Below are 15514 nucleotides of genomic sequence, written 5' to 3' on the forward strand. Positions count from 1 at the left end.
ATGGATGTCACATTTGTTGGTCATTTCTGGCTGAGTGGAAAACCACATCCACACAAAACTCCACACTAGCTGGCAGGAGAGTTCAACTATTTTTTTTTCAATTTTCATCTTCAAATAATATTACCCATCACTCCCCCCCCCCCTCTTTACCAACAGGTATGCCTGAAAAAAAATCTCCAACTGTCTGATTCAATTCTTAAAAACTGCACAAAATATTGTTGCCCACCTCTAACCATAGAATGGAATATTATTAGATATCTTAAAACCAGGAGAAATTACTTTATATTTAAAGGACCCCCCGTTAGGTTTGAAAGGAACTTTACTAACATACTCCCAAGCCATCCCGACCCTCTATAACACATTATAACAAAATGATATACAACCCCCTACACATTCGTGTCACCCACGATCGCTAAACCTTTTAATTTTTGTAATGTGTTCAAACCTCAACATAGCACGCTATGTGCAGACTTCCACCCTCTGTAGTTGGTGTGCATAACGTCATATTTAATGCGTAGGGACAGGCACTGGTATATGACGCCTGTTCAATTAAATTGGGTGAAATTTCTGTTCAGAGAACTTTCGTTTTAGGTGAAGAAATAAACGGCACAAAAAGAATGGCCAAAACGTCACAAATTCAAAAAATATACGACGTAGTACTCTAATGCCTGTCTTTAAAATACCGACAACATGTGCACTGGTTCGGTTATGTGGACGTAATCCTAATATATAAAAGCCCATGTGCGCACTTCTCTCTCTCTTTCTCTCTCTGTCCGCAAGTATTTGGCTATGTGATAAGTATGTTCAGCGATATAATATGGAGAACTTAAAGGTAAATTACTTTTGTTGAAAATAATATGGCGGATAAATTTATAAACTAAATTTTAATTAAAGCAGGAAAATAAAAATAACGGCATATTCGAATGTAGAAACACATTTTTAACGATGCAGCAGGAAAAGCGTTTATTGCAATAAAGAACGCAATAAACAAAGACGGCACATGCCACATGTTAAACTAGGAAAGAACACAAAAATAATGGTGTCTTCTTCCAATTTTAGAATAACAAGAAAAAAACGATTTCATTCAAATTTGATTTAGATCTACTTATCAGGACGCACGCTGTGAAATGTATACAATTTTTGGGCCAAAAATAATACACATTTTAAAAATAACATGAATACCATTGAACAGCTGGGTTTTCAAATCACTTAAGTCTCTTAATCAGTGTGTGGATTTAATATGGTGTTGTGTTGATTAATAATGTATAAAATTTGGTTTTTCTAATTGGTATAGGTAGTCTTTTAAATGTGTCGGATTTTTAGCTATTTAACTATTAATTACTTCTTTGCTTTGTCACTAATATTGTTCATCGTGTAGTAAAGTTTTGACCAATTTTTAAAATTTTTTTTTTCTCAAACAAGTACATCTATAACATTAAAATATTTAGGCCTATAATTCACGAGTAACGGGCACTGATGGCTAGTTTAATATAAGAGAATTAGCTCCTATATGTTGATTTCTATAAAGTTTCAAGCGATTTCCGGTAATCGTTAAGGGTATTTTATTTTCGAATTTTCATAAACCCTCGTAACTTGATCTTGTTCTTCTTCGTTCTTAATTTTTAGTGTTGGGAGGCATCGGGCCTTATCTGCCAGAGGGTTTGAACTCGAGACTTTTTTTCGAATTTATCAACCATGAGCTTTGCCGACTCGACCATGCTGCCATCACAATTAAGGATTACGTGTCAACGGGTTATGCGCCATTGAGGCCATTGACTCCGTAACTTGATAATTTTATATAATTTTCTCATAAAGAATATTGTAAGATATTACAGTCTCTATACGTTTTCTTTCAAACTTCTGTAGGCCTACATCTGTATCCCGATTCCCCTGCAAGTGCCTTACAAACCCTTAGTTTTATATCAGAATAAACAAGAGGGTTTAGTGGTGCTCAATCTCTCTTTTTATAATCCATACGTAGTTGTTTAATTCTCAGTATCTTTTTGTTTGTTTGTTAAAGTATTTAATTATTTGTTTATTTCTTTGTGAGAATGTGGCGAAATCTTGTAGTTGACATTTTTCACGGACGGCTGATCTCCAAGGCTGTTAAGAAAGGGCAGATGACTGCCTTTAGAGATACTGACAGTGGCGTAACGACCTATTCCGGTGCCTGGGACGGACTATCAATCTTTAGCCCCCCCCCCCCCCCCCCCAGTTGGAAAGGTTTGTGGCGCTTCTTACCAGTTACTACCCCGTAGCATTCTCTACTTCGGTGTCACAAAACGGATATAACAACAGTTAAAACAGTGTGTTAAACATTGTAGTCGTTTATTTTCGTAACTATGACTGTGTACAATTCAATTCTTCAGCTTAAAACGAGCTTTTAAAAAACTAATTCAAACTTTTTTTTTCGTAAGCTTTTGTGTACTAATGCACTAAAAAAATAGAAAATAAATTATAGATTACTATTTACATATCTTTAAAGAAAAGCGTGGGTCATTTTACTAATATTTAGGAAGAGACACACGCTTTTCTTTATAGTCATTTAAATAGTAGTCTTTAGTATTCTTGTATTTCAACTTTTTTGTGCATTAGTACATATAAAAGCTTGTTATTAAAACATTTTTACGGAAATTTTTTTAGTACTTTACATGTTTTATTTATGGGACGGAGTGGTCTAGCGGTAGAGAGCTGGACTGCTTACCCGTAAGTAACGAGTTCGATTCCGGGTTAAAGTCAGTAGACCGTCCCTGAGTCCACCCAACTCTGATGGGTACCTAACTCACTTTAGCGAAAGTAAAGGCGGCTGGTTAAAGTGCTGACCACACTATCTCTTCATATTCCGAGGTCACAGAAACAAGTGAACTCTACTACACTTGCCCCATAGACCGTCATGTTTGAAAGGGAAACTTTAAGACATGTTTTATTTACAATAGAATTGCATGACTAATAAACCGGGAGTGATCTCCCCTAAACTTTCTCGAATATTCTTATATAACTTGGAATGTAGACATGATTTTTAATTACTTAAACTTTTAAAAATAGAATAGAATCTCATAGAAAAAAACATTGCGCACCAAACAAACGCCGAAACAAAAAGTGCATAATAGTGCGCAATATTATTAGTACTTTAAAAATTTACATTAGTTTTTTGAGAAATCGGAAGTAGCGTAAATTACTACTTCCGGTCAACGGAAATTACTCAAAATTTAGGAGAAGGTAGAGAATTAGATCTTTTACTTACATGTGAAATTTCATTGATCTATCTGAAATAGTACTCAAGTTATAGGCTTTTGAAAAATTCAAAGTAGAAAAAGTACCACTTCCATTTGTCGGAAATCGCTCAAAAGTTGATACGGATCTACGATTTTGATATAATACTTATATATGAAATTTCATCAACCTAGGTGTAACGGTACTCAAGTTATCGTGTTTACACACAGACACACAGACACACAGACACACAGACACACAGACACACACACACACACACACAGACATACGGACAAGATTGCAAAATTATGTTTTTCCGTATCAGTGAGGTGTAAAACGTCGAGATTTGTAAAAATCTCGATTTTTTTTTTTGCACGATTACAATACTTTCTCTATACTTCGTATATACGAGAAAGTAAAAACCATTGCGCGCAAATTGAACGTGACGACACGCTATTTAACGTGATGACGCGTATGGAGTAGTTGAATAGGACTACCTACTAATTTGGTCAAATTTTTAATTAATTCATAAAAAAATATTCAGGCGACCAATTAAATCAAATTAAATGTCATGATGCTGCGTTGTCTTCATGTCTTGACCCACGTACCTATTACGAACCGTTCTTTCGCTCGCCCGTTTCGACAGACTGAAGACTGACGAGGAAGTGAGTTAAACAAAAGCTTGTAAAAATGTGTATAATGAAATGCACTGAAATAAAAAATAAAAACTTGGTTTCAATAATAAAAGCAGTGTTTGCTCGTAAAACCCCTAACTCATTTTGATACCAATGTTTATATTAAAGAAAGCAAGCTTTATTTTATGTGTTTGTTTAGCTCATTTGAAAGCTTATTTTTATAAAGATTTCAATCTTTAATTTATTATTAAAGTTATTTATATACTAAACATTGGTACTTTTCGTAAAAAATATAATTATGCTTATGACACCATTGACAACTTCCGGCGATCTACCATGGCGGATGTTGTGTTTATTTCCATCGACTAATAAAACTAATAACACTACGAACCACTGTAAAAATATAATAATGGTTTGTTAAATTAATATTTGCATTTATTAGTATATATCTACTATTTATATATAAATGAGTCCGGCAATCTATGAAAATCAGGCTTTCTGTAGAATATGTAGGCTATACATACAATCCATGAAGTTTTCAGGCTTGGTACGAAAAATCATTGAAATAAATACACAGGCAAATATAAGAATGAAAAGAACTAACCTGACCTATTGTAAGATATCAAGATTGGAAAAGTGTTCAATAAACAGCAGTCACAAACTGAAAAAAAAAATAACGAAAAGAAGCACAGGACATCTTTGCTAGGAGAACAAAAGAATCAGAAGTGTCACTTCGTACTACTTGCTGCAATCATTTTTATTTAACTACTTGTTGCAGTACAGATAGCTTGAATGGCATTGTGAATTTCATTTAATTTTATTTCAAACTATAGCCCTATACTCAACCCTAAACCTAACCCCAACCTCAACCCCAACCCCAACCCTAAACCTAAACCTAAACCTAAACCTAAAACTAAACCTAAACCTAAACCTATACCTATACCTATACCTAAACCTAAACCTAAACCTAAACCTAAACTTAAACCTAAACCTAAACCTAAACCTAAACCTAAACCTAAGCCTAAGCCTAAGCCTAAGCCTAAGCCTAAACCTAATCCTAAACCTAAACCTAAACCTAAACCTAAACCTTAACCTAACCCCAACCCCAGCCTTAGCCCTAGCCCTCGCAGCCCTAGCCCTAGCCCTGGCCCTAGCTCTAGCTCTAGCTATTTTGATGTCAAGATGCGGCTCTCGTGTTCCATATATATATATATATATATATATATATATATATATATATATATATATATATATACATAGTGAGAGAGAGAGAGAGGTGAAGAAGAAAGGGAGAGCTAATTTTTACATATTAACTGTTTGTTATTGAGATTTTAAGCCTAATGTTTTCTAGTAAAGCAACACTAATCTACTAATCCGATTTTCTAAGGGCGCTGAGTGGTCGAAATTTAATCCTAGCAAACGTTTTAAACGTGGTGAAGACTATACGACATTGGACGCAGCCAACAAACGTACGCAGCACTGTCTGGTAGGTTATTACATTAGTCAAACACCATATATAAAGTGGAGTTTCTTCGGTGTTTGTGTGTGAAGTGTATTGTGTGGGGCATTGTGAGTGGGGTAATATGGAGGCTGTTGGGACAGGACTGTGTGGTCATCACTACCCCAATCCACCTTAGACTTAGGGAATGTGTGTCTTGCTCCTATTGGTGCAGGATTAAGTGTACAGAGACTAGAGTTCTACTACCTCCATTGATTGGAATAAAAATTGTCGAATATGCAACTCTACCGCCCGCCGTATTCTTAACATCGGCTTGAAACATTTCTTTTAATTGTTTGATGCAAGTGAATTCGAAAGCAATCATTTGACCTCTCCATGTATTAAACCTTTGACCCCTTATGATTCTATTAACCCGTGACACCATCCAGTTTACAGGGATTGACTGGAACCGTCTACCTTACCTGGTCTTGGTTCAAGTCTTCCAACACCTGGACCAGACAGACAGGTACCACGCTGCTCTCACGTGTAAATCCTGGCTACTGGCACTCTCTAGTCCAGCCGTGTGGCGCACGGGACACTTCAAGTTAAACACTAAATATGATAAATATTTGCTCCCTTTCATTAGAAGGATGGGGAAATCTTTTCTGCACATTAGAGCCGATGGTACAGGTTAGTAGTTTTTATTTTTAAGTCAAATGGCACAAGCTAAAAAAAAACTCAGGGATAAAGATAAGTGTTGAAATGTAAAGAACCAAACACATACACACACAAAATAAATATGATCTCTATTACAGGGTTGCGAGATGTAGACATTGACATTAGCACACGATTTCTGTCGCTGTTCCTTGGAGTCCTCATTGATGTTAACAACCAGAAACTGGTCACTCTCAGCCTGACCAATACAAAGATATTATGGTCAACCAACGCCTACCTCAGGTGGGAGGTGGTGGAACAACTTGAAACCCTTCTAGAAAACCAGCACCAACTCCAAGTTCTGGATCTAAGCAACGCTGATCTTAAACTATATGAAGGTGAGTAACGTCGGTCTAAATGTTCTCCAAGGTCAATAAAGTACCAGCCCTACTAAAGCCACCAAGCTTTAAATGTTTATTGAACCAGGTCTTGACTTGCTGTTGGCGGCGACGCTGAACTCCTATGCTTCGATCAACACCCTCCACATTAACGGGCTGGTCAAGGAGATCTTCTCAGCTTTTGTGGCAAATGATGGGAAATTCCATTTGGTCGTGTCTCGTCTCACCAATTTATGTGGTATGTTTCGCGTCTCCATATTTTACAAACTGTTGTCTGTTTTGATAATACATTTTTAATTTTAAAAAAAAAAAACAAAAAAAAAAAAAAAAAACATCTGTATGCACGATTTGTTGTGTAAGGAAATTATGTTTATCTTCATATAATCAACTTTACACATCAGCACACGCTACTGTACTTGTTCTCTTTACAGAGTCAACTTTCCATGTTATCTAAATCCTCCTTTTTTAACCTTACCGAATTACATCAGTTAATTAATTTTCGTGTTCTCTACTTTGTTTCATATGAATTGACTTATTTAAGTAAAAAGGGAGTGATCTACCGTTAATCTTCTCGTATAATCGCGTATTTGAAAAAAGATCGCACACCAAATTAACGTAAACATAGTGCGTGAAATAGAGCGGAAATGTGTGTTCTTTAAAGGAATCTAGACTACCCGTTATCATTAGACAACTGTGGGTTTCGGGGGTCATCCATAAAAAAACATCACGTCTGTTACTTATCGTCACAAAAAACCAGACCCCACATTAAAAAAGACGTCACACCTCAGACGTTTTTGTCTTTTAATTTAAAAACAGATTTCGGCTAAGCATGGGTCTGACCACACTAGTTTCTTATGCAGAATAAAAGTAAAATATATCAGTAAATTCGTCTGAATTTAAGCAAATATGCCCTAGTGCCTTGATCTAGTATTATTTTGAATTAAATTTGGACCCAAATTAGCCAATTCCATAGCTAAACGAGCAAAGATTTATATAAAATAATTAAGGCCTAAAATAGTTTAGTATATAGATTCTAGATCTAGATTCTCGATGTAGAATTTACGTTAAGTCTAGTTTTTGCCGTAACTATAGATCTAGAACATAAATAGATTAATCTCGTGTATTCTCGAATTAGCTGATCCTTGAAGCTAAACAGCAAAGATTTATATCAAATATTTAAGGAATAACATACTTTTACAAAGAAACTCAATAATTTATTGTGATTTTATAATGGTTTTTATTTTTAACTAATTAGTTTTGGTTTGACCTAGATTCTAAATTTTAGATAGAGGATTGACTTTCTCTGTGTCCGATCACTGATCTTTTGATCTAGAGAAAATTAATTGTATATTCAAATTAGAAGAGCCAGGGAAAATTTATAAAAGTGTTGGAACCTAAACAAAAATAGCAAACGGACGCATCGTTAAAGCTATAGCCGACTGGAAATTAGCTTTATAATGCGTTAAACTTTTGAATGGGCACCAAAATCTTCAATGGAAGCCGCCATTATTGTTATTAAAAAGTAAATAATGCATGTGACGTCACTATAAGTAAAGTCATTGTTCTGTAATTTTATAATTCATATGATGAATCTACCAATGAATATATCAATAAATTAATTAAAGTCTTTAAATTAATTTGTGATTAACAGTTTGTTTAAAAAAGAAAACTGTTTTCTACCTAATTACGTATTGTACAGCTCTACACATGGTGCAGATTCTCTCAAGTAACCAAACGGACAAACTAAAAAACAAAAAAACAAAAAAAACAAGAAAACAAAATAGTTAATATTCAAATATGTAAACAAACTTGAGTTTTAATAGTATATAGATATAGATAGATAGATATTGACTAACTTTTAGATAGTTCATATAGCATCTAATTTAGCCAAATAAAATGTCACAATGCATTGATGTCAAGACTTCTAGACCTAGGTGAAATGTTTTGAAAAAAAACCGGTATGGTAAGAGTAATATTTTTTTTTAGAAATCTGAAAAAGGGTAATCATACTTATCATTAAATAAACCGAGAGTGATCTCCCCTAAACTTTCTTGAATATTCTTGTACAATACTACGGGGGATGGCAACTCGGGATAGAGACATGAATTTTAATCCATTTTTAATTACTTAAACTTTTAAAAATAGAATAGAATCGCGTAGAAAAACGAATTAAGCACCAAGTGAACGCCAAACAATATGTGTATAATACTGCGGAATGTTATTAGTACTTTATAAATTCATAAGGCGTTTTTGAGAAATCGAAAATATCGTAAATTACTACTTCCGGCCAACGGAAATTACTCAAAATATTTGAAAGAATGCATAGGATTAGATCTTTTACTTACTTGGGAAATTTCATTTATCTATATGAAATAGTACGCAAGTTATAGGCTTTTGACTAATTGAAAGTAGAATAAATTCCACTTCCGGTTACCGGAAATAGCTGAAAAGATTATTTATAAGTACAAATTTGATATAATACTTGTGTATGAAATTTGATCAATCTAGCAGTAACGGTACTTAAGTTATCCTGTTCATAGACAAACATACATACACACACACACACATACACACACAGACATACGGACGAAATCGCAAAAACATATTTTTCTGTCTCAGTGAGGTGTAAAATGTTGTTTTTTTTTCACGATTACAATACTTCCTCTATATTTCTTATACGAGAAAGTAAAAAAACTAAGAAAAGAGAATAATATAACTATGTTTAAAATTTCGTCTACTTAATTAACTTAAACGGTACTGAAGTTATTGTTATTATAGAATCCGGAAATAGAGTAAAGTACCGCATCCTGTTACCGGAGGTCAATAAAGAATTGAAAGTAATTCAAGTATAAGATCTTGTACTTGTATACGAAATTTTATTTAACTGCCTGCAATAGTGATCAAGTAGTTATAGTTTTCAATCGGGAATTGAGTAAGGTATCAGACATACAGATAAAGCTGCGAAACTAATTTTTTCCGACTCAAGCAGATGTAAAACGATTTCTTTGCACGATTACAATACTCTCTCTATACTCTATAGTGTCGTTTTGATTTATTTTAAGGCTTCTCTTAGTTTTTCCCCTGACAAGCACCCAAAAATTCAATTTTTTTTTGGACGTGGTAACTGGCCACATAAGTGATCCATAAGAAGTTTATTGATTATCTGAATCTTTTTCAATAAACCAAACTCATGCAATATTTAATATAGGTTTCATCAATGCGTTTTCAATGGAAATTACCGAATTGACGAGAATTCTTCCAACATACTGTTGACATACATACTGTTAGATTTGGTAATTTTTTTAAAACCACATGACATGGACCTAGTTGTGCTAATTTTTTTTTACATTTTCTTTGGTAAAAATGTCAAATTGTTTTTGACATTTTAATTTTTTTTTGTTTAACTAATTAACTTTTGGTTAGGCCCATCGGTAGATCAAGATAAATTTATTGTATACTCTAATTACAGAGGCGTAGCGACCCTTCCCGGCGCCCGGGAACAAACTTTCGATTAGCACCTCCCCTCAAGCTTTCAATTTATTTTTCCAACCCATTTTTGCGCGCCCTAAGGTCGGCGCCGGGGGACATATTTCCACCCCCACCCTTCGCTACGCCTCTGTCTAATTAGCAATACTGCAAAGTGCATTCTTTTGAAAATTGATCATAGTGTGGAACCTAATAAAAATAGCAAATAGGCATATTGTTAAAGCTATAGTAGACTTTTTAGCTTTATAATGCGTTAAACTTTTGAATGGGCAAGACGGTCTTCCATGGAAGCCCGCCATGTTTGTCATGTCTGCTGTGAAATAAGAAATAATTAAAGTGACGTCACTAAGTCGGTAAAAGTTTTTTAATTTTTTGTGAAAATAAAGTTCTTGTTTTGAATTTTTATAATTAAAGGGGCATTTCTACAAATGATTATATCAAAAAAAATATATACCATCTTTGAATACATTTGGGTATAATATTTTGGGAATAAAATAACATTATTCTCCACATAAATACGTATTTTACAGAAAATAAATATACAAATTTCTCGCTTTTAGTAGTATATAGATAGATAGGTTGATTCCATTACGGAGGGCACAGAGTAATTCTAGTTTTCCGTGGTTATAGAGGATTTTTGCTTCTCTGCTCTATTTTACAAGACACGTAAACACGGAACCATGAAACAACAAACTTTTCCAGGATTTCTTTCCGACCTTTTTCTCAGGGACGGGACGGGACGGGGGGGGGGGGGGGGGGGGGGAGCACTGCTAAACTTACATATTTTCTATATACATTCTACTTCGTTGGGGGGGGGGAGTAGACGTTGTAACCGAACAAAACCCGTGTCATGTCTTGCAGTACTACAGCTCGACTACCCCTACCTGTCGAACACAGTGCTGTACCTGCTTGCTGCAACAGCCAGCAATACCCTGCAGCTGATGACTGTTCATCGTACCTATTTTTACATCGCCCTAACTCGAATCACCTCGCCAGCCTGGCAGTCCCTGACATCTGCTTGTCCAAGACTCAAAATTGAATTTTTTATTGAATCGAATTATGTGAGTATGCGTTCAACACATTCATCAATAAATATATCTATACGAGCTGACCCGCGACGTAGTATACGCCGCCATCTAGTTGTTTTATTTTCTGCTTATCAGCAATTCATAATTTGTGAATTCAACACTACCCCCCCTTCCCCCTCCCGTCAAGTGAAAGCAGCCGTTTACAGACAAAGAAAAGATCAATCAGAAATTGTTACCTCCCCTTCCTTTCAAATAGTTTAATACTAAATTTTCTGCCCCTACTATCCGTCACTAACCCGGCTCTACTATTGTAAACATTTGGTGTGAACCACAGCTCACCTGAGAGGTGGGGATGAGGGTGGTGGCTAAGCTGCGAGGTGTTTTCTATGGTCTTCTTGAAGAGAATTATATATATGAGCTGACCCGCGACGTAGCATACGCCGCTATCTAGTTGTTTTATTTTCTACTTATTAACAATTAATAATTTGTGAATTCAACACTACCCCACACCCCTGCCTCCCCCCCCCCCCCTCCACACCGCCCAGTGACAGCAGCCGTTTACAAACGACAATGAAAATATCAAGCAGTACTTATTATCTCCCCTTAGTTTCAAATCGTTTAAAAACTAAATTATCTGCCCCTAATAGCCATCTTTTATTCGAACCGGCTCTACTATTGTAAACATTCGGGATGAACCACAGCTCACATGAAAGGTCGGTATGAGGGTGGTGGCTAAGATGCGTGGTGTTTTCTATGGTCTCCATGAAGAAAATTATTTATATAGATATCTATGTACAAATCAATCGTGTAATTATCACCTATTTATGTATGTTTGTCAATGGCGTTTCAGATTATGTTCTTTAATGGGCCATCACGTAAGCTATCTCTGAGATCAAATGACAAAAATGCACGAATTACATGTATTTCGGATTTAATCTCAACAAATACACCAAGTTCCTATCCTGGGTTTCTATCATTGCCTAATTCACGAAGTTTCTATTTTTTTAAATAGATTCAATAAATCCACAAATCAGCCATTGTAATTTCTATTTGACTAAGGGCTCCTGGTCTGAAATGTCGTACATGCTTGTTCCATCTATGCCACTTCATAAACTCCATTGGAAGTGCATGTTATGGTTGGATGAAGACTGCGTTAGCCACATCGCTGACAACTTTCAGGTTTGTCTCATCGGGCAACACCCACAATATGGTCATGTTTTACTTATTGTAATATTATATCAATATGTTAAAAGAGTGACCTTTGATTGGATGCGAGTTTGACTGGTTATGTACCTGTACCTGATTGTATTCAACTTTTGGTGGACTGTCTAGGCTTTTTTCGCCGGCTTCTACATATTGTAACTCCCTATTCCAACAGTAACACCATGTATATTTAGTATAAGACTATACTACACAGTTATCCTTGAATAACCGTGTTTCAAGGGTCATCCATAAACGACGTCATGTTTATTTGATAATTTTTAACTTTTACCTCCCCCTCCCTACTGTCAATTATTATCACAAAAAACCAGACCCCACATTCAAAAAGACGTCACACCTCAGACATGTTTTTGTCTTTTAAAAACACTGATTTCGACTGAGCATGGGTCTGACCATACTATCCCTTCATATGTTGACGTCACAGGTGAACTCTACACCTACCCAACTCTACTTCGCCTGCCCAGTGTCCCGCTAAGTCTAAGACAACATGTTTTTATCGTTTAATAAGAAAGATTCCGGCCGAGCATGGCTCTGACCACACTATCGCATCATATGCTGAAACCAAAGAAACAGGTGAACTCTACTTCACCTGCTCTGTATCCCGCCAAGTTCCGATAGGCAACCTTATCATTCACATCTATTGAAAAAAAAAAATGAAAAAAAAGTTAACATTTACATGATGTGTCTCGAAACCGTGCCATCGGCATGGTAACCTAATACACTAACATCTTAACTATCTAGGTTCGTAAGATGAGGGACGAATTTACTGGAATATTTTACTTTTAATCTGCGTAAGACACTTAATTTACGCGAATAGGCCCTAGTGTCTAGTATTATTTCAAATTAAATTTTATCCCAAATTAGCCAATTCCATAGCTAAACAAACAAAGATTAATATAAAATAGTTAAGGCCTGAAATAGTTTAGTTAATAGATTCTAGATTCTAGATCTAGAATTTACGTTAAGTCTAGTTTTTGCCGTAACTCTAGATCTTACAGAATTTAGATAGATAAATCCCACGTATTCTCGAATTAGATGATCCTTGAAGCTAAAAAGCAAAGATGTATATCAAATATTTAAGGGCTAACATAGTTTAATAAAAAAAAACTCAATAATTTATTGTGATTTTAAAGTGGTTTTTATTTTTAACTAATTAATTTTGGTTTGACCTAGATTCTTGACCTATAACTTCCTTCGACAGCTGATCTTTAGATTCTAGATCTAGAGAAATGTATTGTATACCTAAACTTAAATGAAAAGGACTGTTGAAAATTGATATTAGTGTTGGAACGTAATACAAATAGCAAACGGACGTATCGTTAAAGCTATAGCCCACAGAAAATTAGCTATATAATGCCTTATACTTTTGAATGGGCAACGCAATCTTGTATGTAAATAAATCATGTGACGTCACTATAAGTAAAGTCATTATTCTGAAAATGTATAATTAATATGGTTAATCTACCTATGAATATATCAATAAAGTAATTAACGTCGTTAAATTAATTAATTAACAGTTTGTTTAAAAAAATTGTTCTCTACATAATAACGTATTGTAAAGATCTACACATAGTGCAGATTCTTTGCTGTAACAAAACGGACAAAAAAAAAATTACACTCTCATGGTCTATCGCCCTAGTTTCCTTGAATTAGGATCAAGTTTGATAGTGAACTAGACTACCCGTTATCTAGTTAGATAACTGTGGGTTTCCGGGGTCATCCATAAATAACATCACTTCACATGTGACCTTTTAAAAGTTCTATTAATTTTAATGACACCGATTTAAAATTTAGCCTTCATTCTTCAAAGCGAATTTTAAAATGCTTTTCTGGCATATCTAGCCCTGGCCACCTATAGCATGTTTAAATAACGTGAAAACCCACCATTTTGCTCGTGGTAATTGTGGCCTAAAATGGTCGGAAGTCATGCGTCCGGTCTGGACGCCATATTGTTGTTAGCAGCCGACCATGCCTCCAAGTTAGCGAGTAATCCTACTTTATCTAGATCTAGAACCTAGATAGATACATCCCATGTATTCTCGAATTAGATGATCATTGAATCTAAACAAAGATTTATATAAAATAATAAAGGCCTGAAATAGATTGTAGATGTAGAATTTAAAGTCTAGATCTAGAATTTACGTAAAGTCTAGTGACCTAGATCTAGATCCAGATTCATAACTTCAACTTTCTTCGACAGCTGATCTGTAGATCTAGAGAAATTTATCGTAAAACTAAATGAAAAAATGTGGGTTTCGGGGGTCATCCATAAATGACATCACGTCTGTCAGCCCTAATCATCCCAAAATAACCAGACCCCACATTCAAAAAGACGTTTTTTATATTTTAAACCTCTACTAAACTCTACTTCACCTGCCAAGTGTCCCGCCAAGTCTCAGACATGTTTGAATTTTTTAAAAAAACCGATTCCGGCCGAGCATGGCTCTGACCACACTATCCCTTCATATGCTGAGAACATAGAAACAGGTGAACTCTACTTCACCTGCCCTGTGCCCCGCGAGGTCCTGATAGTCAACCTTATCATTCACATGTAGGCCTTAAGAAAAAAATAATTAAAAACATTGTTCTAAAAGGAAAAAAAAACCTTTTTACTATTACTATATTCATTGTTCTAAACTTTTATAATTAATGTGGTTAATCTACCTATGAATATATCAATACATTAATTAACGGCTTTAAATTAGTTTGTAATTAACAGTGTGTTTAAGAAGGAACAATATTTACCACCCAAAATCCTATTTTACAGCTCTACATATAATGTAGATTCTCCCCAATAAAAAATCAGAAAAACAAACAAACAAAAAAATGAGTTATCAAACGTCACTATTCAGTCAAAGTTAAGCCATTGTTCTAAAACTTTAAAATTATTGTTGTTAATCTACCTATGAATAAATCAATAAATTAATTAACGTCTTTAAATAAATTTGTGATTAACAGTCTGTCTGAAAACAAAAATTAATCTCTACCTACATACTATTTTACAGCTCTCCACATAGAGTAGAACCATTTACAATAGTCAATCAGACAAATAAATATTCATGTAAACAAACTTGAGTTTTAGTAGTATATAGATAGATGTTCTGTTCAAAATCTAAAATTGGGTTGAATTCTTAACCAATCGTTGCTATTTTGTATTATATTAAGAGCATGTTTTTACATGTGTAATGTAGACAATAGAGCATGAGAAGATGTAAGAAATGACGGGTTAATTAAAGGTTAATTAAAGTTGCACAGTCTTGGATAAGCAACAGTTATTTAAAGTACAACTGAGAAGTTTATTATAATATTATAATTTTTCTTCATAGAAAACACTGCGTCATCTCCACTTCGAATTATGCATTTACAAAAATAAAGAATTCTTGGGAGACATGATCAAAAGGTAATGGAGCTATGCTGCCTTGTTGTCCTATTGTCCTACTA

General features: G+C 34.8%; 1 protein-coding gene across 1 annotated transcript; it reads left to right on the forward strand.

The window, feature by feature from the left end:
- Window positions 1-4185: 4185 nt before the first annotated feature.
- LOC131952550 (F-box/LRR-repeat protein 21) lies at window positions 4186-15288 on the forward strand. Its single transcript, XM_059315269.1, has 8 exons — window positions 4186-4260; window positions 5236-5334; window positions 5736-5976; window positions 6102-6338; window positions 6427-6576; window positions 10686-10885; window positions 11912-12031; window positions 15265-15288. Exons 1-8 carry the CDS (start codon window positions 4192-4194, stop codon window positions 15286-15288), a joined length of 1140 nt encoding a protein of 379 aa, XP_059171252.1. The 5' UTR covers window positions 4186-4191.
- Window positions 15289-15514: the final 226 nt, after the last annotated feature.

Source organism: Physella acuta, unplaced genomic scaffold (assembly GCF_028476545.2).
Source record: "Physella acuta isolate Inbredline_101_S28 unplaced genomic scaffold, ASM2847654v3 ptg000876l, whole genome shotgun sequence".
NCBI classification, from domain to species: Eukaryota; Metazoa; Mollusca; class Gastropoda; family Physidae; genus Physella; species Physella acuta.